Raw genomic sequence first — 26,327 nt, 5'->3', positions numbered from 1 at the left:
TGTCAACCCGCTTGGCAGAAAATTACAGGTGCTCGGATACTGTGGCTTGTAAAGTCTGGTGGCCGACTTGGAATAGGCAGGTTCAAAGCCGGGGAAAGTCAAGCGTGTTGATTTAAAGCTGTAGTTGTGTTACAGCACAAACTTGAGCTTTACGCACATGCAAAGCCTTGCCTGACCCCTCTGGGTGCCGGTGGGTTGCAGGCCTTATATCTAGTTAAATCGGTATAGGACTGGCATCCTTAATGAGAAAAGAATTTTCCACTTTGTCCTCCTTTTCCTGGAAGTATTTTCCCCTTAGTCTGGCAAATTTCAATTCTGTAGCTAAGACGCAACACAATATATTTCTTTTCAAGGAGCAAAAGAAGTTGGTACCGGTACCAGGAGATGGAGGAGAAAAGGGACTCATTGGTGTTCCATAAAGAAGGATGGAAAATAGGATGTGTAGTAGTTGTTCTGGGCTGGGCTGGGTTTGCAGATTGCACTGAGCCATAAGATAGTTGATTTTACTTAGCTTGTGCATTCAGTCAGCAGTGGTTTTTGTAATGTTGAGGAAACCAAGATGCTCTGGGCCATGTGAGCCCAATCAGTATCCTTTTCATTTTTGTACATTCAGTGGGGATGGACATATAGGTTGACCCATCATTTTAATTTTAATACATTGAAGAAGGGTTAATGTACATGTGAAATCCTAACTAGATTTTTGTGTGCCTGTCATAAGGGAAAAGAAGAACCCAGGGTTTTTTTTTCTTTTCCTGTTGGCAAAATGGGTCTTACTTCCAACCATAGGATCTCCCACAGTTGGATTTTAACTTAGTGAAAACCTACTAGCCCATGGACTACTTAAGAGTGAAATATGCTGGTGATTTACCTGGCAAGAGACAGCTCTTGGTTTATTATTTCCTTCAGCTGGGACTGATAAAAATCCCCAGCTCTGAAGTCCTATAAAGTGTCTGACGTCAGATTAGAATACCTTCCAGACTTTCAGATACATTGGATTATAAATCCACAATCCAGATGAGCTACATAACAAGAGTCTAATTCAATTCATCCTTATATTGTTTTTATAATTAGAAGGAAGAACTGGTGTAGTGAAATGGTTAAAATGTTGGACTTTTTCCAGAGACACTGAGGATCAAGTCCACCTTCTCCCAATGATTCTCACCAGAGTGTCCAGGATTAAAAGGATTAAAGGATTAAAAAAGGAGTGGGATCCTTATGTACATTACATCCACAATGCAAGTGTGACACAGTTGTAATGAACAATTTGAATAAGCAAATGACACAGTGGAGGAGGTGCAACTATCTCCATAGTTAGTCCATCTTCAGCTGGAGTATGTTAGCATCATTTGAACATTCTGAGAGGCATCTATTAGTTTGACTGGAATGATGTCTATGATGCAGATAACAAGCATTCATAAATTTCATGATTGATTTTTAGTTTAGACAGGCTTGTTCTAGCTATGAATTGCTTCCTGTTTAACCTGCCTGTGCGACCTTTTTCCCCCAGCTGTTTGGCCAAATCCAGTTGTTGACACAAAGAACCTAGGAAGGTCCTTTTGGAAGTGGCATCATGTACATGATGTGACCTCTGCTTGTGATAAAAAAAATGTGTGGCATGACATATGGTAACCTGGTTACAGAAATTAAGTCCCAAACATGACAAATAATCCTCAATGGGACTCTTTCTCTATGGTTGCTGTTCACCAACTAAATTCAGTCACAATTTTAGATCTTTCCCTAAGAAAAATACCCTTACGTATTGCAAGTAACTGGGGGATAATAGAAGGATGGGGGAAAATAATGAAAAGCAGTTTTTGATCAGATGTTTTAAAAATGTTAATTTGTCTGAGTATTCTGACCTGGTGTCTTGCTTTCCTATACCTTTCCCATAACTGGCATATGCTAGGAATGGGAATTAAAATTCCCAGAGCTGCAGATAAAGCCTGAAGATTTTCATTAGCTTCAAGATGAGGAATTTAGGATGAGGGGAATTTAGACTACCCTCTTCTATTCTTTCCTGAAGAGTCAGATCCTAATCCTGCTTAACCAATTTCCCCAGCCTTGTGAGTCTTGAGTTAGGAACCCCATAGATCCAGTCCAGTTAGATAACAGCTCACTTGATTGCTGGAAATAAGTTCACATTACACAGGAAGGTTATGGTCAAGGAGCATGTTGTCTCAACACCAGGAATTCTGAAACCTGCAATGAGGTTCTTGGCTGATTCCTGATTTCGTATGGTAAGGACCCAAGGGTATTTGCAAGATATACACACTGTTGTTAGTGCACAATGTAAAAAAAGCCTTTTGTTTTTGTTTAGACTAAACCAGAAGAAAAACTAACCTATGGGATTTCAGTTATTGGCTAAAAGCAAAAAGAAAATTTCATTATTAGGGTATATTGGCTTCAAAGGCAATCTGGTAAGAGTGAGACTTTGAGAAATCTCCCTTTCTAGAGTCTGGCACTGGAAAAAGAGTCCAAGTGCCTATTTATGTCTATTCAAAATATATTTGTATTATATCCATATATGCTACAAATAGGGGAAGATGTCTGACCTTCTTTCGCTAAGACTGTAGATAGAGAGATGTGTTAGCTTGTGGTAACTAAAATCTGACCTAAAGTTGCTATTCAACTCTTGATTATTATTCATTAAGCACTAGCTGAGAATTAAGGATTTCTTATTGGGAGGAAGAAGGAGGGAGATAGAGAATCACTTTTTACAATTTTCCTGCTACTTTGTAGAATAATAGCTTATGAAAGCTAAGTGCAAGGAGAGTGGGTCTTGCTAAGCTAGCACAGTATAGTGGCAGAAATGTTGAGTAGGAATGGGTGATTTGGGAGCAGTCACTCTCAGCCCAAGTGACCTTTTAGGGCTGTTGTGAGAATTAAATTGGAGAAAAGGAGTAGCATGTTAGCCCTTTCAGCTGCTGGAAGAAAGGGAAGGTATATAAGGAACAAAAGCACATTTCTACTGCATGAAATTTAAGAATAAAAATTTAAGGGAAGTTAAATATCAGCGGAGCTGAAAGCGATTATAGAGTGCAAGCCCGTTCTATCAGAAGTAACGCAGGTCAAGCACAGTTGCTCTTGGACTCGGGAACCGTAGTAGTTTTAGGGAACACTTAATGTAAGCGAAGACAGAGAACATCGGCCAGATGATGCAAACCGCTATTTTTCATCAAACTCTCGCGGGGAAGAATTATTTGCCCTAAGACTCAGCAAGATATTGCTCCTTTAAAACGTCTGCTTTGCAAGAAGTGGAGTCACTTGGAACTCAGAGGTACTTCATTGTCGAGTCCACAACCAGAGGATTGCTTGACGCACTTTTGAGTGGAATGGAGACTTTCGGGCTGGTTACTTCAGCAGCATAAAGCTTGCCTTCTCCGGGACTTAACCCGAAAGAAGCTGGTTTAACGTTGAAGAAGCAGAATTACTTGAGCTTCGTCTTAAGAAGGGAGCGCGGCAAGCAAGGTGTGCGCGCGGCGCCTCCAACCAGCCCGGAGGATTCGGGGCGGCCGCTGCCGTTATCAAGTTTCCGTCACCCCGCGCGCATCTCTCAGACGGGGCCGGTCCCCAGGCGCAGCCGACGGGCAGAACCCGTGCGCTATGGCGCGATGTCACAATAAGGCGCAGGCCGCAGCCTCTCTCCCGCCCCTTTGATGGCGCCTGCTTCCGTTTGGTTACCAAGGAGAAGGATACACACCGCAACCCAAACTGAAAAGGCTCCCGAGGACAAGGAGAGTGCTGATAACTGCAGGAGCCTTCTTGAATTTTGGCCTGGGGGCGCTGCCCACATCTCAGGAGGGAAGAGGCGTAGGGAAAAAGCGCGGCGAAAGATCTTGAAACCACAGCGAAAGTCGGCAACCCAAACCGTAGTTGAGGGAACTCTCAGCAAGAAGGATGAGTCAGAGGCAGGTCCTGCAAGGTATTTAAATACGGAGCGTTTGTGGGCTGGACTCCCTTATTTCAGTTTTTTTAAAAGCGAGTGATAGTACCCTGAAAGTTTGTGGTGTGTGTATGTCTGTGTGTCTGTGTTTGTGCACGCGCGTGAAAGATACTTCAGAGGTGCATCATTTGTTTCCATGCCAGATTGTGTCCTGGATGGTTGTCCTCAAAGAGATCAGGAAGACAAAAAACTAAATCTGATTTTATTAAACTACACTCAATATTATAACCTTCCAATCATCTTCCACTTTTGATGGATTGATTCTTTGGGTCCAGCCTTCCACTCCTAGCACATTAAAAATTATAATTTGCTCTCAAATTATGAAGGCCCCTTTTTCTAGATTTTATGGTTCTCACCCAAAGGTTTTAAGTAGAATATGATAAATTACACAGTATACGATATAATATTCATTTATATATGTATGAACACATGTTTACATTGAGATGTGTTTGACAGTTGGGCTGTTGGCTTGATCTCCCTGCTTGGGATTTGGCTGCAAACATTTCATCTCTTTGGGGGGAGGGGGTGTATCTTCAGTGCACTTTGAATTGTTACATCACAAAAAAATGTTAGCTGTTACATCACATAAAAAGGTATTTAAAGGCTAGTGCTCTGACAGAGGAGCACAATTCAAAGTCCCCACCCCCACCCTGGATGAAGATGAAACCTTTGCAGCCAAATCGCCAAGCTCAGAGATCAAACCAGCAGCCCAACATGTTATATGCTATCATTGACTCCTAGCCACTATATAGTTAGGCCTTCTCCAGGGTTATCTGTGTCCGCTGATTAGCAGTGTTCCAATATTTGAGGAACTGTCACAAAAAAGAGGGGTTCAACCTATTTTCCAAAGCAACAGAAGGCAAGACAAGAAAAAATGGATGGAAACTAAGCAAGGAGAGAAGCAGCCTAGAACAAAGGAGAAACTTCCTATCAATGAGAACAATTAACCACTGGAACAGCTTGCCTTTAGAAGTTGTAGGCTCTTCATCACTGAAGGCTTTTAAGAAGAGACTAGACCAGGGGTCGGCAAACTTAAATATTCAAAGAGCCACTTGGACCCCTTTCCCAGAGAGAAAAAAACTGGGAGCCGCGAGAGTGCACACATGATGGGGAGAACTTGATTGAAGAGTTTAATTAAAAAGAAATAGAGGCGGCTGTGCATGAGTTCTTTCTCTCTCTCCCTCTCTCTCTCTCCCTCCCTCCCTCTCTCCCCCCTCCCTCTCTCCAATCTTCTGCTCACCTGGCAAGCTGGCTTCACACTGTTCTGGACTAGCTGTCACATATTCTTATTGGGCTGGCTCTCCTGCCTTGCTTTCTGTTGCTTCCTGCTTCCTGTGGAGACACAGCAAAAGGCAAGAGCCCTGCCCAATAAGCTTGTCAGCTTCTTGGAGAACAGCATGAGTTACACACACACACATACACACACACACACACACACACACACACACACAGAGAGAGAGAGAGAGAGAGAGAGAGAGAGAGAGAGAGAGAGAGAGAGAGAGCCTCTCTCTCTGTCTCTCTGCAAATGGCTGGGAGCCGCAGAAGAAGGCTGAAAGAGCCGCAGGTTGCCGACCTGTGGACTAGACCAAAATGGTGTAGGGTCTCCTGCTTGAGTGGGGGGGGGGGTTGGAGTAGAAGTTCTCCAAGGTCCCTTCCAACTCTATTATTCTGCATTCTGTATTCAAACTTGGTAGTATAGATATTCCAACAGTGCACACATTTGTAATTGAGTCTATCCACTTGGCTGCTGGTTATTCTCTTTCCTTCCATCTTTCTTAGCATTATGGGCTTCTCAGCAGAAGTAAGTACTGAATAATGGGTCCAGGATATGATTGGAACATGGTCATATGGATCTTAATGAAAACTTAATGAAAATTCTGGTTCAGAATTTCAGGGAAAACTATTGCCTGCATAGTTTTATTCTTTGTAGGTTTTGATATATTCTGGCATCTGAATATCTTTCCCAAGAGCTCCAAAGCAATTTTATCAAGTCTGCAGTGTTATTTCTTGTTTGGTGATTTCTTTACTGTTGACAGATCCTAAAAGGTAGAAGCTATTCTGTAATTCATTGTCAGTTCTAAGTGGCTGTTGTTCTTGATGCCACTAATTTGATCTTCATTATATTTAATCTCAGTCCCATTTTTACTGTGCTCCTTCACTTCCATTACTGGAGCTTATTATTTTAAAGAACAAATACTTAATTATATAAAGCAAATACTACATCTTGTTTCTTCTTTCCCATCCCCATGCTATCATTTATTTTTCAGTCTTAATGTGTTACTCCCCTTTTAAGGCAGAATTTGACCTTCTGGAATTTGTTATTCTGGAATTTGTTATTCTTTTTCATGCATATATCATAATAAAGGGAGACCCATAACATGACTTTTTTGTTCCAAAGTTGTTTGTATGGAACAGTGTTACTGAAATGCATTTACTCTTACGGTATTTACTTTCTTCTTTGCAGTCTTTGAACAATATCAAAGAGCTCGAACACAATTTGTCCAGACAGTTGCAGAACTTGCTACTAGGCCCCAAAATATAGAGACTCTCCAGAATGCAGGTAAACAAACAGAAACAAGACTATCAAAATGGGTTTTTTCTTTAATTTCATTACAAGCTTCTTAGTACTTTTGAATCCTGTATATATCTATATCTATATCTATCTATCTATGATAGCAAAAGGCTAAAAATAAAAAATATATATATTAATGTTCTCTTGTTTATTTGCTTTCTAAAACTACTCAAATACTGTAAATTGTTAAATATAGTATGGCTCAGTTTAGACAATGAAAGACAGAAGGGAGCAGTAATTCACTGTCCAGTGCTCAGATTTTTTGACAGAAAAAACCAACATTGGAAAGCACAGAAATATAATCTGGTTAGATTTACTATGTTAAAGGTTAAGCTAATTTTATATTAGTATTTTGGGTATATCTCTAGTTTCTTTAAATGACAATTACTCAATTGCTATTTTGTATATTTTTTATTAGATTACCAATGTTATATTTTTGGTTGTACTTTACATAATTTCTAGTTGGTGTATTTTATCAATGAAATATTTAAATGCAAAAAATATTCAAACTGTAGCAAAATTATTAGCCCCAGAAGTGATGCATCAACTTGAAACACCTAACACCATATTTGTTTAGGGATTCTATCAAGAGCACAATATAATTATTAAAAATTTAATCTTCAAAGTTGTGAAGATTAAAAGAAAAGATGATTAAGTTACTATTTTTAATTATATACATGTTAGATGTAAGTCCTATACTTTGTTTTTAAAATTTATGAAAATATGGATGATTTATTTTAATATTGCTATTCTCAATTTCAGTCATGAAGGTATTAAACGGTAAGTACTAGTGAGCATATTCAGGATTAGGTGTAATCCTGTAAGTATTGACACATGAAAAAATAATTCTCATTGAATTCAGGAACAATAATTAACAAATAGATAGGTTATGATATTGAGAAAACAAACTTAGACTTTGATTTTCTTTTCTTATTGTTTTTGTATCCCTTCTAGTAGATCAGACTTAGTGATCAGACCTAGAAACTTGTACCACATATCAACTCTGTTAAAGACCTATTGAAGAATAATTTTTTCAGTAGTTTCTTATTATTATTCCTTAAGAGAATAAACTTAAAAAGAGTCTGAATATGGAAATGCTAGGGAGAAGGAGAATAGTATAGCAGGTTTATTAAAAAAGTTAATTTTAATAAGATTGCATACAAAATTGGCCTAATGATTTATTCTTCAGTATTTTGGTAGTGTTGTACACTATCACTATTTTATTTATTTCTAGAAAGAAATGACTCTAATTGCAAAGGTTCTTTAATGTGGAATTTCATTTCAGGCTTATCCTGAAGCAGCTCCTATGCATTTAATTTTTAGCCAGAAATATAGGCCTAGCAGCAAGATGTAACAGCTAAAATATTACAGTTACAGAAACGAGGCATGGACAACTTAATTTTATAAACAATATAAGAAGGATGTAAAATAACTAAAGCAGCAACATTTCTTTTTTATCAGAAAGTACTCTGGAGTGGGGGAAAATACTTGTTCATATTAACAGAATTTGCCTTAAAATTGCAAGATTAGATCCAGACTAAATTGCATATGACTTGCATTAAAAGCAATTGGATCTTTATAAGTAAACTTTCATGTTGATTTCTGTTTGATCTAGTTCTAATACTCTTCATGTCTATACACATGCGAAGCCTTCTGATTTCAATGTGCTAAACTCTCAGGTAAATGGTGAAGGATTTCAATCATTCTGGATATAACCCAGAGCACTATAAAATTTATTTATAAAATTTAGTACTGTATATTCTTGTGTTCTTGTGATACAGTGTGTTGGTATAGACATTTTTTTTATTGAAAAGTTTTAACATACATTTTATCATTAACAATCCCCCCTCCCCCTCCCCTACCCATCCCTCCCTACCCCTCCCCCCTCCCCCCCAACTTCCCAGAGCTAAGTACAAGGTATAAAAACAAAAAAACAATCATAAACATCCATATGCTAACAACCATAAACTCTAAATTCTATCGCTCTCTAGCTCATATAAGATAACTACAAGCACTATTAATATTAAGTATAAAGAAAAAAACGAAAGATTTATTCAAATGCTACATGAAACTTTTTAGTCCCATATTTGTTCTGGATATACTCAACCACTTTCTCCACTCCATAATATAATGTTCTTGCGAGTGATCTTTCAAATAAGCCGAGATCTTTGCCATCTCTGCCAGGTCAGAAACCTTTAAAGTCCATTCTTCTATAGTCGGCAGTTCCTCCTTCTTCCAATATTGACCTATTAAGAGTCTTGCTGCTGTAATTAGGTTCAACATCAACTTAGTGTCCACAACCGTAGCATCTGTAATTATACCCAACAAAAAAAGTTGCGGACAAAACTTTATCCTTTGCTTGAAAATCTTCTGCATATTCCACAAAATTTTTATCCAAAAAGCCTTAACCTTTTTACAAGTCCACCATATGTGAAAATATGTTGCATCTTCGTCACCGCACCTCCAGCATTTGGGCTGATAATTCGGATACATACTTGCAAGCTTTTTAGGATCTAAATGCCATCTGTAAAACATTTTATAAAAGTTCTCTCTTAAATTTTGAGCTTGTGTAAATTTTACGTTCCTCACCCAGATCTTTTCCCACGTGTCCATTGTAATAACTTCTTGAATGTTTTGGGCCCATTTTATCATACAATCTTTAACAAGTTCTGTTTCTGAGTCAATTTCTATCAATGCAAGATATATCCGTTTGATATGTGCTGGACCCTGATTTCTAATTTGCTTTATCAGATTTTCATTAGTCATTGTAAAACCAGTTTTCTGATCTTCTTTCCACCTGGCCCGTAGCTGAATATATTGAAACCAAGTTTGAACAATCTTCTCATCTCGCAAGAGGCTGTACGGTTTCAGACACCAAACATTTCTTTCCAAATTAAAATCTCCTTATACGTAGTCACATCATGTTTAAAACCAACATTTATATTTCCTATTGCGTGTTTTGGGATTGTCCACAATGGTGTCTTACAATCTAACTTATGTCTATACTTCTTCCAAACTCTCAACAATGCCTGTCTTAAAATATGCACTTTAAACACATTATCTACCTTCTTATCATACAACAAATATGCATGCCAGCCAAATAACAAGTCATGGCCCTCAAGATTTAATAATCTCTCTTGGGTCAAATTAATCCAATCACTTATTCCTGATAACGCAGCAGCTTCATAATATAATTTAAGATTAGGTTGGTATAGACATTTATGTAGGAATATTAATCCTTTTCCTGCTTCTATTAAAAAGTGTCAGTTTTCATTGACTTATCATATTTAGTTGAATCACCACAAATCTGTTATCTAGATAGTTCCCATCGCTCCACAAACCATAGTAACTGATCAGGAATTTTATACAATTTTTTTTTAGAAATGTATACTGAACCGGAATAAAGAATTCCAATGATCCATTGTATATACACATTTTTCATTGTTTCGGATGAAGTCACGTAGGTCCTGTATATTGAAAGTATGTGAAGAATTCAATAAATCCTTTCAATGCTGTAGGTAGGATTTTTTTTGTCATGAAACAATCTTTAGTAACAAGCTTCAATAAATTGCAAAAGTTATCATTTTTGATCTCAATAATTTAATCATGAAATGCTAGCTACAAGCATTTATATTCAAAGATCTTCATGAGAGGAAAAATGATGAAAGGTACTGAGATGCAAGCTCTACTCCTTTCAGATTTAAATGCAATGTCACAATGCATTCTGCATCGTTGTGGTGAGCTGCAGATGCCTATGTCTATACTTCGTATAATCTAGATACATTTTAAAAATCAAGAGCCAGACTTTTAAGCAGAAAAAGTTGCATAAAAAGTTTGATGGTTTTATGGCTCTATGCATCATAAGTGTGCTTGCATGGCAACATAATTCCTACTGTTCATCTAAACTACATATTTTCCAGGACATGTTTTAGAACTCAAACAAAATATAATATGAAATGCTCTTATTTTGGCTTCTGCTCTGCCAGCCATGGCCTCCTGTACAGTCTTGTCTTTAATACTTTCCCATCTGACTTTCTGTTGTCCGTCCCTAACAGTCCATTAGCTAGATTTCCATATCTATTGAATATATGTAGTCCTCACTACTATTTCAGTTTGGGTATTTCCCCCCCCCCTGTGTATACTGTATATATTTGTATTTTATAAATGGAGAAATGTTGTACTTGTTTTGGTCTTTAAAGATGGGGTTGTGGCCATTTAACTTGTGTAACAATTCAAACTCATCAAAATGCCCTCACATGTATTCTTTCTCTGGTTCATCCATGTGATCTGCTTTGAAAGAAGATGCCCCATTGGCTATGGAGAACATAAACTTACAATCTAGCCGCCTCTTGGTGCCAGTTTGCAATTGAGGCTGTCTGAAATCAGTCTAAATTATTACAGCATGAAAGTAGCCTTTTCTGTGGTATTTCAGCGTATAATTTCCCATATATTCTAGGAGGACGAGCCTTGAAAGTCACTGATCTGCTGGGTAGACTTGGTAAAGCACATCAGTTGCAGACTTCTGCTTTTCATCTGGCTACTAGGCCCTATGTCTCTATGGCCATTTGTACAAAGCTTCCCAGATAGATTACAGATCTCAATGTTACAGTCTACAGGTAGTCCTCAACTTATAACCACTCATTTAATGATCATTCAAAGTTATAACAGAACTGGAAAAAGTGACTTATGACCATTTTTCGCACTTATCACTGTTGCAGCATTCCCATGGTCATGTGATCAAAATACTGATGCTTGGCGACTGGCATGCATTTATGGCAGTCACAGTGTTCTAGGGTCATATAATCACCATTTGTAATTGCCCAGCTGGCTCCCAACAAGCAAAGTAAGTGGGAGAAGCCATATTCACTTAATGACATGATTCATTGAACAACTACAATGATTTGCTTAACAACTGTGGTAAAAAAGGTTGCAAAATTGATCACAACTCTCTTAATAACTCTTGCTTAGTAATGGAAATTTGGGGCTTAGTTGTCATTGAAAGTCGAAGACTACCTGTATTTCTCACTTTTGGGGGTTTGGACACTGGCTATTAACTTTATGGAATCGGAATCTTCCACACTCTGGCACTAAAAATAAAGCTCTATAGCATTTAAATGATGGTCTCCTTCATTATGTATAATTGATAACTTCCATTGTGGCAGTTATCTTCTTCCTTTTTAAACTTCTCATCCTTTTGGCTGGGGAGTTTAAAAACCATTTCAATAATGACTTTCAGCCCTTGATTCAAGATTGAAGAATTGCAGTTTTGGATGCTTTAGTACCTGTAGGCGAAGAAGATGCAGATTCTGGAATAGGAGTCTAAAGAGGCTTCTGACCAGAATAGTTATGTGTGTGCAAATGCTCCAAGCCAGCCTCCTTTGAATTCCATTGACTCTTATCTAGTGCCAATCTAGTGCTGACTGATAGTTAACTAGATTTCTAGTTTAGGCTTTTGCAATAAATCTTCATAATTGGAACTTAATGTTTGGTCCTGAATCTTTCTGCCTGACAATGCCTAGGCCCTAGCATCACACAAAATAACCTTATAAAGGGTTCTAGGTTGGCTCAGAGCAAAGCACTTTCTGACTAGAAGAGAACAGAAAGTAAATTTGGGGCAATGGAAATAAAAATTTATCATGAGTGGCGCTCTGTTGCAGTGCCATTAAGGTCAGACTAGATGGTACAAAAAGCCTGGGTAGATTGGCATCAGCTTATAGTTGGGGGGTCTCCTCTAAGAAACCATCAGGCTCATGTGCAGGAATTCAGGGAGAGCAGGGCGGATGGCTAAAGTATACACAGTTCTTGTTTAGTGATCACAATTGGGACTAGCAACTTTGCCATCAAGGGGAGAAGTCACTAAGTGAAATTGTGACTATGATTATGATCTTACTTCAGCTTTCCTTTGTTTTACAGGCCTGTGAAGGTCCTGAATGTACAGATTGGTTGTAAAGTTTTTCAGCACCAATAAAACTGCAAATGGTCATTAAATGAGGGAGTTCTAAACAAAAACTATCTGTATAGGGATGAGCCAGGCCAAGTCAGTCATAAAGCTGTTAAAACAACTCAGCACCAAAGCAAAGTCAAGAAAGAACTGAAGGCAACTTTGTGTGGGCTTTCAGTGTAGCAGCTTTTTCAAATACAGGCTATTTAGGTGAAAGGAATATTAACCTATCAGTCTTTCAGGAGACTGATTGATTGATATCTTTGTGGCAAGTAAATAAATGTTGCCTCTGAACTGTCATAGATCTCAGAAAATGTTCCAGCTGACTACCTGGAGCATAAGTGGGCTTGTGGATGCAGAGGCAGAAAATGCATGGAACTCCCCAGGCCTACTCCCATGCTCATGGCACAGAGACTAGTGTTTGATTTTCCAATCCGGGAGAGAGGATAAATTATGCCACCAATTCCCACCTTGACATTACCACAGGTTACCTTTTATGTGGGAACAGCACTGCCAGTCTCCTTGTTGAGGTGAATTTAGGCTTGCGGCTTTCCTTTTTCAGTAAGTATGCTTACCTGCCATCTCATTTCTGTGAGGCAGAAAATTCTTCCTCACAGCCATATTTATTTAAGAAAATTTACATGGTCTCTCTATCACTGTCAGTGACTCTGGGCAGCTTACAAAAATAAAAAAACCCAATGTACAAACAATAAAAAACAATATCCCCCATCCCATGTTAATATATTTTCCTTCCATCTTAAGGATGTATCTGCTGGGCTCTGAATTCATGCCTAAGCTCTATATATGGGTGATGGAAAGATGTGGGCAGGCAGGAGAAGCTCTTTCATACAATAGATGAAAGCATTTTTGAGATTTTAGCAGGGAATTTAGCCATCACATTTTTTTATTTCTGCTTGGCTATGATTTATGTATTAAGTCTGTTGTTGCATTTACTGTTTTTTAACCTTTGACTCATAAGAATGTCTGTATTTTTTTGTGATAGTTCAACCCCGGTGGTTTGCTCTCAGTATCTATGATTATGGACAGCTGATGGCCAGACTTTGTATAAAATACTTTTGGGAACAGGTTAAGAATTCCTTGTGAACTGCTCACCTTTGTTTTGCTAATATAATTCAGGTGGTATATTCTTGCTTGCATTTGTTAATTAATTGTTAATTAAAACAATAGTTTGTCTTAGAACCTAATACAATTAACATAGGCTTTGTATAGCCTTTCAGTTGCTGAGAGATTTCAGAATTCTCCAACTGTAGAAACCACAGTATCACAGGGATTGTACATTAGAACTGTGATAGCATAAGATTACTGAAGATTGAGTCTGATGGGGGTAGTTGGGATGGAGAGGCTTACTCTCTTCTTAATGCCCTCTCACTCTAGATATTACTTTTGCTCCCTCTTTTATGCTACATCATTTCAACTCAAACTAATTGTGACTTGTAAGCCCAAGATTAGTTCTTTCTCAAACCTGGAGCAGAGCTATGACAAAAAAAAAACAACAACACGGAAAAAGACAAACATTGGTTTTTCACATTAAGCTAAGCTATTAGTCATTGTATTTATTTTTTAACAGATTGTTGTGTGACTCTCATGGCTTATTCTGAGTGTGAGCCCAGGTAGTTGTAGCATAGTCTTATATTATGGTTATGTAAATTACACTGAGTGTAATCTATCATCAAGATAGAAGTTTTTTTTCCTCCTTGATGACCCTAAATCTAGTTTTTGAGCTATCAAATGGTACAGTAATTTGATAAGTTTTATCCTTGTTATTACATTGTTCTCAAATGCAGCATTATATTATCCGCCATAACAGCAAAGTAGAGTTACTTATTTGGTAGAAAATAAAATTAGACGATCAAGGGCATCATTGGAATGGGAGAAGTTCAAGATATGAAAGAAGAAGCAATTTTTCATCCTTTTTTTGTTCTGTAAGATTCAGAGAAAAATGTAAGGATCAAAATCACTAACTTCAGAGTTTCTATAATTGCAGTTAAAAAGGATTGGTAAAGCACTACAGGTAGCAGCTGTAATCTTTAGGAATAAAATAGAGTTTTATCATTTTAGTAACAAGGAAGTTTTACCTCTTAAATTCTTTAAAACATACACTTAAGGAAGGTTTTTAAAGTTATTAAGCATATGCAGATAAGACCAATAGAAAATTTGGAAGAAATTTTCAACCCTTTTGAGAGTTGTATATTATGTAATAGATATTTCAGTGATCATACATACAAAAGAGCCCCAATATATCCTTTGTGTTTTAGACTTTTGTACTTTCCTTGAAAATAATGAATATAATATGAAACAATCAGTTTATATACTGTTTCTGTTACTAAATAAACAAGTTATATTGAAGTTTTATGATTTGAGTTTTTATTTTTTAAAGTACAGAATATCTACAACTAGCAGTCTAAGAATGTGTTTGCATAATGTATTAAGATTTTAGCAATGCTTGTTTTGTTTCTGACTTACCGTACTGTGTGTATAATTTGGAATATCATGGAATGACAGAAAATAGGGTTCGTTCATTCATTCGTTTGTTCGTTCGTTCGTTCATTCAATTTGTATAGCTGCCCATCTCAAACCAGTGATTCTGGATGGGAAACAATCATAAAAACAATTAAATATAAAAAAAGAAAAGTAAATGCTAACGTTTAATTGAATAAAAAACACTTTAGGTTAGGGGTGGATGTATCATATAAACATAGGCTTTTTTCACTATCATGTTTAAAATAATTCATTTTTGATTAAATTGTAAGTACCAAAAATGAACTGGGATGAGTCCTAGTATTATTTTCGGCTTCTCATTTAAGCTCTGTTACATGAAATAATTGAGGAAGGCTAAGCATTTATTTATTAGATTTTTAGCTTACCTTTATTATTTCATAACTAATTCAGATTGACAAACAAATATAATACTCCTTCCCCCTATTTTCCACACAACAACCCTGTGAGATGGTTTGGGCTACAAGAGAATGACTGGCCCAAAATCACCAAGCTGGTTTTTATACTTAAGGTGGGACTCGCCTGGTTTCTAAGCCAGTACTTTAACCATTATACCAAACTGCCACATGAGTCAAATTTGTTGCTGCAATTTATAATAATACCAGGGTCAAATGGGGTATCATATGAGCAATAATTTAAGGGATGTGAAGTTGGACAAGCCCAAATAGCAGATATGTCTTTTGTGTGGAAATCTAACAACTTTCACAAAGCATCTGAGACACACTAGTGGGCATGGAATATTATAAGAGGGTTTTCAGAAGTCATCAGTGGGAGGGATGTGAAATGGCTAATCAGATGATTATAATCAATCATAGTTTTAAAATGCATTCATGACCATAAAATATGTGTAGTTAATTAGACCATGGGGATTTCAGTGATCTAGGGCTGTAGTTGCAATAAAAAGTCCCATGTTACTTGATGCGTAGGATGCAAAATTGAAGCACATCACTGTTTTTTTTCTGATAGGTAAGACAGCAGATATTTACAAACTGTGGATAAAGGAGTGATGGTTCTTAGCATCTAGTATTAAAAAAAGAAATTGCTTTGGTAAATAAAACAGTCTTAGTTAGCTTTTATGGCTATTGAGTTTGATAGCTCTCATCTCCAAGTGTTTAATTCTTTAAGAAATAGCAAACTAGTGAATTTCACATATGTTATGGCACTGTATTCTTTTTCCGAATCTCCTGCTAATCAACCTAGTTGTTTTCAGTGCTTTTTTTGTAAGAAAAAAGGTGCCAGAACACACATCTTGTTAATCTTTTATTTACCTTTCGCAATCACTATACACACACCCACACACGTCAGTTGTGTAACAAAACATAATGGTCGTCGCCCACAATAAGCACTCAGCGTGCAGCCACATGACCAATCACAAGCCGAGCAGTGCCTCAAGCCGAGCAGCTGGACGAAGTATGCTTGCATTAGACTTGACACACAAGCAGCCCGCATGCACCATTTTAATGATTTTGCCGCCAACTTGCTACACTCGACAGGGTGATTCAATTCCATGTGGACCAAACATCAGATTTTCAAAAGCTACTTTTAAAACTTGGAAAATCTATCAAAAAAAGGTGCCGGAAGTAGTTCTATGACAAAAAAAGCATTGGTTGTTTTCCTCTGATATTAACCCCAAATAAGGTATTTTCTTTCTGAAAAACATTGCCAAATAAAATATATGCCTAACTTTTATAACAGGGCTGTATATTGGAAAGGGTTTTTTTCTTGATGTTTAGTGATTTATTATTGCTTTTAATTATGGTTATTGAATATGTTGCATGGATGCATCTATCAAGTCTATTTTATTGTATTATTATATATTGCTAAAGTATGTGTATATGATAGGCAGTAGAGTAATATTACTCTAATAACATAATAATAAGTAATAACATGAGACAGCCATTTTGAGCTAGTAGCTAAGGGGCTGGAGAATGACTAGTTAGTTTTTTTTAATTTTTTTATTTTAATTCCATTTATATCCCGCCCTTCTCCGAAGACTCAGGGCGGCTTACAAGCTTAGCAGTAAGTTACTGTTGCCCAGAATGTGATTCATAGGAAGTGATTAGATTCAGCTCATTTCTTTTTAGAAATGAATCACTGACCATTGAAAGATTGAAAGCAGTATACCCTGTATGTTTGCATTCAAAAAGCATTTTTATTGGCTTAAAATGGCTAAAAGCTTCATCAACTTGGAAGAACTTGGCATAGGCTATGTTTATTTTTAATTGTTTGTTCAGGGCTGTGTGTATTCAGTGCTAAAAAAATAAATCATATGCCAAAGTACTTTAAGTTTGTGCAAGAGAATCCAGAAAATATGATCTTTATGCAGATGAAATAAAGTTGCATATATATTTTTGTATGTTTTCCCCATATTTCTTAGAGTGTTTAAACCAGGTTTAATGAAAAGAAGCAGCAATAATAGTATACATTGGTGTAGTCTACAGGTATAAATTATAATTAGGTATAATCTTTCTGGGACTAATAAACCACTGTCCCCATTTTAAAGAAAATGATGCTTATAATTAAATAGTGGCAAAAATATTTAGAGTGAAAACCATTAAGAAAAGCTATATTAGAATAGGATTGACTGTTTCTATTGAAGTAAAACTCTACAGAAGCAGCAGTTCCTTTTGGTCCTATGCTCTTTGTTTGAATAAACATAAAAATGTGAAGTTTTGTTATAGGGTAATAGGAAGACAACAAGATAAACAAAGTCAATGCATGTATGTTTAACTGATACTTTTAAAAGTATAAAAATTGTGTCTGTCATTGTTATTACCGTTTTCCTTCCCACATCTTTAATAACCCAGAAGACAGTAAAATGATTTTGCAATGCAATAAATCCATAATTTCAGGAAGTTGGGCCCCTTCTCTCTTTGGTTTCCAAGAAATAGCACTGATGCCCTAAAGGTCTTTCAGAACCATGGGGGCTAGAAATCCATGCTTATCTATCACTGAGAGTTCCTGTTCCAAGGAAGTATATTCTGGAATTTGGAACAGGGCAGCTTTAAAACATATGTGGAGATTCTGTTTTTCTAAAGCTTTGAATTCAAACCTGCTTTGCCCCTTGGACTATTTTGTTCTTTTTACTTGGTGCTGTTTTTGTATTTAGATTTGACATCTTATAGACCTAGGGATATTTTAGTGTCCCAGTACTATCTTGGAGATGTAAAATCCACTAATCATAAATTGTGTTATGGGTAATATATAACTTTCAGATTTTCTTAATTTTAAGATTGTTATGTTTTGTATTTCAAAAAGAACATTTTTTTCTTCTTCCTCTAATTATTGTGTGGGTATTTTTCTTATTATTCAGGTGTAATGGCTCTGTTGAGGCCACTGCTATTGGATGTGGTTCCAAATATTCAACAGACAGCTGCTTTGGCCCTTGGGAGACTTGCCAATTACAACGATGATCTGGCAGAAGCTGTAGTTAAAGGCGATATTCTTCCCCAGCTTGTGTATTCACTGGCTGAACAAAATGTAAGGCATAAACACAGTGTATTTCTTTGTTGTCAGAATTAAATCTTCTGTTCTGATTAGCTTATTAATCATTCTTTAGATGTATGTGCTCTTATTGCTGCACCATAGAGTTTTTTTGATAAAGAGCATTTATTATTGTGATTTAGTTATATCGTTTTAGAAGTCTGCTTAATTACTAAAAGCATGTTATTTGTAATTTTATTTATTGGACTATTATAATGATATTAAAAATTTTGCTGTATTAATGAAATGATTAGAAATATTGTGCAACTAATTGTCTACAATATGTTGTAAATCATGTATAAACCTTGCATTGTAACATACATAATAAGTAACATTTTATAATAAATAAACTATAAGGCATGAGAACCTAAATAAGACACTGAAATAGTGAATATAATGCATTATGTATTATATATATATGTAATACAATCTTATTATATAATCTAATAAATAATAACCTCTGCTCCTCTATACCAGGGCTTTTCAACCTTTTCACTTATTGTACCACTTTTGTTGTTGTTGTTGTTAGCTGCGAAGTCATGTCCGACTCATCGCGACCCTATGGACAACGTTCCTCCAGGCCTTCCTGTCTTCCACCATCTTCTGGAGTCCATTTAAGCTCACGCCTACTGCTTCAGTGACTCCATCCAGCCACCTCATTCTCTGTCGTCCCCTTCTTCTATTGCCCTCGATCTTTCCCAGCATTAGGCTCTTCTCCAGTGAGTCCTTCCTTCTCATTAGGTGGCCAAAGTATTTGAGTTTTAGCTTCAGGATCTGGCCTTCTAAAGAGCAGTCAGGATTGATCTCCTCTAGGGCTGACCGGTTTGATCGCCTTGCAGTCCAAGGGACTCGCAGGAGTCTTCTCCAGCACCACAGTTCAAAGGCCTCAATTTTTTGGCGCTCAGCCTTTCTTATGGTCCAACTTTCACAGCCATACATTGCAACTGGGAAGACCATAGCCTTGACTATACGCACTTTTGTTGACAGGGTGATGTCTCTGCTTTTTAGTGTGCTGTCTAGATTTGCCATGGCTTTCCTTCCCAGGAGCAAGCGTCTTTTAATTTCTTGGCTACAGTCCCCATCTGCAGTGATCTTGGAGCCCAGGAAAACAAAATCTGTCACTACCTCCATTTCTTCCCCATCTATTTGCCAGGAATTGAGAGGGCCAGATGCCATGATCTTGGTTTTCTTAATGTTAAGTTTCAACCCAAGTTTTGCACTCTCCTTCTTCACCCGCAACAAGAGGCTCTTTAGTTCTTCTTCACTTTCTGCCATTAGAGTGGTATTATCTGCGTATCTTAGGTTGTTGATATTTCTTCCAGCAATCTTAATTCCAACTTTTGATTCATCTAGCCCTGCCTTTCTCATGATGTGCTCTGCATATAAGTTAAATAGGCAGGGCGACAGTATACAGCCTTGCCGGACTCCTTTCCCAATTTTGAACCAATCAGTGGTACCGTGTCCAGTTCTCACTGTTGCTTCTTGACCCGCATATAGGTTTCTCAAGAGACAAATAAGATGGTCTGGTACTCCCATCTCTTTAAGAACTTGCCACAGTTTGTTATGATCCACACAATCAAAGGCTTTAGCATAGTCAATGAAGCAGAAGTAGATGTTTTTCTGGAACTCCCTAGCTTTCTCCATGATCCAGCGTATGTTGGCAATTTGATCTCTAGTTCCTCTGCCTCTTCGAAATCCTGCCTGTACTTCTGGTAGTTCTCGATCCACATACTGCTGAAGTCTAGCTTGTAGAATTTTAAGCATGACTTTACTAGCATGAGAAATGAGTGCAATGGTGCGATAGTTTGAACATTCTTTGGCACTGCCTTTCTTTGGAATTGGAATGTAAACTGATCTTTTCCAATCCTGTGGCCACTGTTGAGTTTTCCAAATTTGCTGGCAAATTGAGTGTAGCACTTTTACTGCACTGTCTTTTAAGATTTTGAATAGCTCAGCTGGAATACTGTCACCTCCACTAGCTTTGTTGTTGCTCAGCTTTTCTAAGGCCCACTTCACTTCACATTCTAGGATGTCTGGCTCGAGGTCAGTGACCACCTCATTGTGATTATCTGGGACGTTAAGCTCATTCTTGTATAGTTCTTCTGTGTAATTTTGCCACCTCTTCTTAATCTCTTCTGCCTCTGTTAGGTCCCTGCCATTTTGGTCCTTTATCATGCCCATTTTTGCATGTACCACTTTTAGGACATGACAATATTCGAGTACCACCAGTGCTTAGCAAGGTGTCAAAAACTTGATGACTGAAAAAAGAAGGGACGGGATTTTGGGTTTTACTGATTAGATTCATTTGTTGTTATAGAAATGGTTAGTTTATGCTATTATGGAAAAGTTAAAAGTTGAGGTTTGAGGTTAAGGCTTCATTCTACTGCAACAGAGGAAGTTGGAAGCCAATGCCTTTTCTTTTCTCCTCCCCCTCACTTTTGTTTCCTTCTTCTTCCCCACTGCGTCCTACTATTTGTTTTTGTATTTTTGTATTTTATTCCATAATCTAATAAAATGTTACAAACCGTTTTGAAAAAGGGAAAAAAGTACCGGTTTTAATTTCTTTACTGGTGGGTTCCTTTGCTCTCAGGCCATGCAGAGGACCCCCAACAGTGCAGGCTGCCCAGAGCCCTGGGCAGTGGAGGGTAAGGGCCCAGCTCAGGCCAGCCTTCCCCAAGGGGCCCCTGGCTGCGCTTACCTTCTCCTTGAGGCTGCTGCTGCTTGGGTCACTCTCCTTGGCCAGGTTGCTCATGATGTGTGCAAGAGGGCAAAATGTGTGGGTCAGAGGGAAGCCCACTCCCTCTCCATGTGAGGAGACCTGGCTTTGTAACCAAAGCATTCTCAGGATGGGAGACCACCAGGAGAGTCAGAAGGAGGGAACAAGGGGATGGTAAAAAGGCAGCAGGGCTGGTCGTGGCCAAGTGCTAAAGCAGAACTTCCCTCAGACCCTCCCTCTCATTATAACCTTCCTTCCTTCCTTCCTTCCTTCCTTCCTTCCTTCCTTCCTTCCTTCCTTCCTTCCTTCCTTCCCTGCTTTTTAAAAAAAAAACTGCCAGAGGCTCCGGGCAGAGGTGGCAGCAGGCAGGCAGCTGTGGGCAGAAGCTTCACATTTTAACCCCTCTCCCCTGTCGTTGCCTCTGTGATAGCTCTCAGCTCACCTCACCCAGACCTGCACACATGTTTGTGTATGTGTGCATGCATGTTTGCGTACTGGCGGGGGGGTCTCACTCCTAGCAGCCCCATGCCCTCAACTTGCGCCCTCAACCTGCAATGGCAGGCTGCAAACTAATGAAAGCTGGTTTTTTGGAGTCCCTGTTTCTTTTTCTCAATGTGCTGCCAATCGCATCGTGTCCTGCCTCCCTCAGCTCCCGCTCCCACCCCAGTGGAAGGCTGCAAGAAGTTCCCATTGCAGTTTCTCTTGTCTCTCCCATTCTTTTCTTCCCCAATGTCACAGCGTGGGGCTGCAAGGAGTGAGACATCCCCATGCGTGCGCTCGCACACACACACACACACACACACACACACACACACACACACACACAGAGTCAGACAGACAGACAGACACAAACACATGCTGAGAGCCACACAGAGGCCCTTCAGGCACAGAGGCAAGGCTGGGGGTGGAGGGGAGGGCTCAAATGGAAAATCTCTGCCCAGAGCCTTGGGCAGCTTAAAAAAAATGAACCTGTGAAGCACTCAGAAGGCAGTCCCTTTCCCAGCTCCTTCCTTCCTTCCTTCCTTCCTTCCTTCCTTCCTTCCTTCCTTCCTTCCTTCCTTCCTTCCCTTTCCTTCCTTCCTTCCTTCCTTCCTTCCTTCATCTTCTGCTCCTCTTTCCTTCCTCCGTGCTCAGGAAGGGATGATGGGAGTGGGAGAGACTGCCAGCGCTGCTGTCGGCCATGCTGTTGCCGGCTGTCATTATCCCACGCAGGCAGGGGCGGTCCCGGTGAAAGGGAAGCCTGGTGGCTGCGAGGCTAGGTCAGCAAGTGGGCATGGTGCTGTTCTACTAGTGGGGGCCATCAAAGCTGGAATGCACTCAGCCTTAGATCCACGGGGCAGCCCTGGAGCCAGCAAGGCCCCCCCTGCCGTATCTGCCCGCCCCTTGGGGGTGCATGGAGAAGGCAGTGAGCATGCAAGCTCTGTGTCCTGGGGGAAAGGGAAGCACTTCTTCCTTTTTCTCGGTGGTCAGCAGAGATGGTCAGCAGGGATGTCGGGCGCTCATTGCCTCCTCTTCACATGCCCAAGGGTTGGGGTGGGGGCAGCCCCTGGCTGGCCCTTTCCTGCCAAAACCTCCTTTTATATCCTCTCCTCTCTCCCCGCTTCCTCCTCCCTTTCACTTCAGGGCATCTCCAGCTTCCGAAAGCACCAATCAGCTGGAGCCTGGCGCTAATCCTGGGGCTTCTGCCGAGCCCCAACAGTCCTGCAGCTCCAGCTGTTTCTCCCTCAGACTTGTGTGGCGCTGCTGCCACTTCAACTCATTCCTCTTCTCCCCCAGCTACCACTTTTGTAGGATGGTCGCATACCACCTGCCAGGTGCCAAAGAACCATCGATGGTACACGTACCACCGGTTGAAAAGCCCTGCTCTATACCATAAAAGCCTGAATGTTGTTCAATTACCTAGGGCTAGCTTTGCCCTGTATTGCCATATTTGGAAGTCCTCTGGCCACTTCTTTGTAAAAGGTAAGTTGGCAGAAAGAAGGCAAACAATTTTTTCTGTATGGGCTTTAACTCAAAGAAAGATATGAAAGAGCCATAGATTTTTCTACTACTGTATGTTGTTCCTGATCATTTCATCTATTCTTTTCCCATATCAACCATCTTGCCTTTCTTGGCAAACAACAAAGGTGGAAAGCTGCTTATTCTAGCTCTCTTCTTTAAATGGATTTTCTTTCTTTTTCTTTCTTTCTTTCTTTCTTTCTTTCTTTCTTTCTTTCTTTCTTTCTTTCTTTCTTTCTTTCTCTCTCTCTCTCTCTCTCTCTCTCTCTCTCTTTCTTTCTTTCTTTCTTTCTTTCTTTCTTTCTTTCTTTCTTTCTTTCTTTCTTTCTTTCTTTCTTTCTTTCTTTCTTCTTTCACCTAGCCATCAGTTCACTCCAAATCTTCAGAAACCTTTTTGTACCACATTTGCAACACTCAGTATTTCCCCTCAGTGACTCAGTCAATATTACCTCTAACTGAGAAATGGAGAAATGCAAACATTAGCATCCAGATAACACTCATCTTTTGGTCTTTGTTGTTACTTGGTTGATCTTATTTTTGTGATAAGGAAAAAATTATCATTAAAAAAATAAAATGGTGGTACATTGACTTCAGCAGAAAGAGTTAAGCAGGTGGAATGAGGTAAGAGTACCTAACAATGGGAAACTGCCTGCCTTCCAGCTTCAGAATTAACTCTGCAAAACTCCAAATCTCTTGACTGCAAATGCTTTGGGTAGAAAAGCATTGCTCTAATAGAATAATAACTTCTTTTTGGAATTAAGAATACAAAGAATTATCCCTTATTTGAATGCTATGAACCCTGTTCCAGTTTGATTTTGTTTTTGTAATAATTTATGTGTTTGATTATGAGTTTTCCATCTCTGCATTTTCCTTTGTTTAAGAGGTTTCATCCTTGTCCTGGGTTATTATAACATTCTGACCAATAGTGAATTATTGCTGTCTTCAGTTTGCTATTCAGATTAGTGATTCTGTAGAATGATAAAAACTAAGATTGAAAACATAAATTTAAAAATTAATGTTAAGCCAACTGCTCCTGTTCTGATGGAAACAGAATTTGTATGAAAAAGATAAAATCTAGCAAATGAGTGGCAATTATGAAAGGACCGGTTTGCATCCATGCCATTGGTTATGAAGCTTGTTGAGTATAAGTCACTATTTGTCTATTTTATTTTCGACTTTACATATTTTGATTAATAAAAGATATAAGCACATGCTATTATTACTCTGTAATTATTGTTCTTTCAACAGAAATCCAATATAACAATGGTTGCATTTTTCTGCATTGAAGCCCTAGTTCTTAAACCATTCTTTGAAGATTTTCCTATTATTGTTTGAAATTTATATGCTTGTTTTGATCAAATTTATGTCCTGAACAAATGCCATTTTCTACTTTCATCTTAACTGTTAACTTGATTATAATTTTTCTAAGACTTGTACCTCACAGTTGTGTAGTACTGAATTTCACCTTCATAATTCTCAGTCAGCATAATTTTTGGATTTGCTAACTGAAAGTTATAGGATTTGAGGATTATTACATTTGAGAGCAACCAGATATGGAAAGGCTAGTCAAGTAAATTCATGATTATCTTTACCTTTTTGGTATACATGCATTTCAGTAATACAACATTTTTAATTTAGCATGTACATTTCCAATCTAATGCATATTTTTTGATTCTCTCATCTCTCCACTGGCCTGCTCTTTTTGCATGATGAAGTTGAAGCCCTTTCTCCCCCCACATATACAGTTGCCTGCAAAAGTTAAGCCGCCTAGTCAAATTATATATTATACTGAAACTTACAGAGTTAAACACAACATTTTTCTGAAAAAATTGAATGCATATTAACTATATGAGCTCCAAAATAAAAACAGTGCATATATTATGGCAGATGTAAAAGTTTGAATACACTTTCACTCACTGCACTGCAACTACTATGTTTGCAAAAAAAGCAGCTAATTTTTTTCTTAGAATCAGCTGGGAATTTTTCTATTCTTACTTTGTAATGTTTCCTTGCAGCATTCTTCTAGCTAGAAATCCTTCACATGATGAAAGGCAAACCTGTGATAATCTATGCTTTACTTCACATATTATACATCCATCAGAAATTACTAAGGACAAATGTGATATGATCAAAGAGGATTCTCCTTGGATAAATTAATTGCAGTGCTCAATCTATCAGCACATAAAAGCCAAGAATGAAGAATGGGAAAAGTTTTACTTGGGTGTTATGGGAAGGTAGATGATGTCCATCCATCACTTTTGAAAGTTGAAAAGATTCATTAAGACCATTGAACCAGCCCCTGCTCTATGCAGAATTCCAGATTAAAACAAGCACAACAAATTACTTGTTATTGATGCAGTGAAGAGAGCCCTCTCTGGGTGATTGATTCTACTTTTCAACTCTTCTTACTATTAGGAAGTTTTTCCTAACATTTAACAGGATACTTTGTTTCTTCTGACTGAAGTGCATTATTCAAAATCATGCATTATTGGACATTAGAGAACAGAGATTGGCCTTTTGGCTAGTGCCCCTCCAGATTTTTTTCTACAAGACCAATTCCCACAATTTTAATTTCAAAGACAGTTTCCTTTACCTTGATTTTGGTTGTTCCATTCTCTGAACTCAGACATAAATGCTGCAGGAGTAAGATTTCATTCCTAGTCTTATTACAAAGTATGCCTGCTCTTTTAATAACACATATTGAGGAACAAAGGTCCTATAAATTAAGGTAAGGTAAAGGTTCCCCCGCACATGCGTGCTAGTCGTTTCCGACTCTAGGGGCCGGTGCTCATCTCCATTTCAAAGCCGAAGAGCCAGCACTTGTCTGAGGACGTCTCCGTGGTCATGTGGCCGGCATGACTAGACGCCAAAGGCGCATGCAACGCTGTTACCTTCCCACCGTAGTGGTCCCTATTTTTCTACTTGCATTTTTATGTGCTTTCAAACTGCTAGGTTGGCAGAAGCTGGGACGAGTAACAGGCGCTCACTCTGCTACGCGGCACTTGGGATTCAACCCGCCAAACTGCCGACCTTTTGATCGACAAGCTCAACATCCTAACCCACTGAGCCACCGCGTCCCTCCTATAAATTAATACCTAATGTAAATGAGACAAAATGCTTCTCTTTCACTATTTTAGTGTGTGCATGCCAGATAATT

At 38.5% G+C, this 26,327-nt stretch overlaps 1 protein-coding gene across 2 annotated transcripts in view; it reads left to right on the top strand.

The window, feature by feature from the left end:
- The first annotated feature begins 3,341 nt into the window (after nt 1-3,341).
- SPAG6 (sperm associated antigen 6) overlaps nt 3,342-26,327 on the top strand; it is a 50,907-nt gene continuing 27,921 nt past the window's right edge. For both annotated transcript variants that reach the window (XM_083378054.1, XM_083378053.1), the window contains exons 1-3: nt 3,342-3,922; nt 6,408-6,503; nt 18,287-18,453. In XM_083378054.1, coding sequence (XP_083234180.1) covers nt 3,898-3,922; nt 6,408-6,503; nt 18,287-18,453 — 288 coding nt within the window. In that variant the 5' untranslated portion in view covers nt 3,342-3,897. The remainder of the gene's footprint in view (nt 3,923-6,407; nt 6,504-18,286; nt 18,454-26,327) is intronic.

Source organism: Vipera ursinii, assembly GCF_947247035.1.
Source record: "Vipera ursinii genome assembly, chromosome: Z".
Lineage (NCBI taxonomy): Eukaryota > Metazoa > Chordata > Lepidosauria > Squamata > Viperidae > Vipera > Vipera ursinii.
This window is presented reverse-complemented; position numbering and strand designations above follow the sequence as displayed.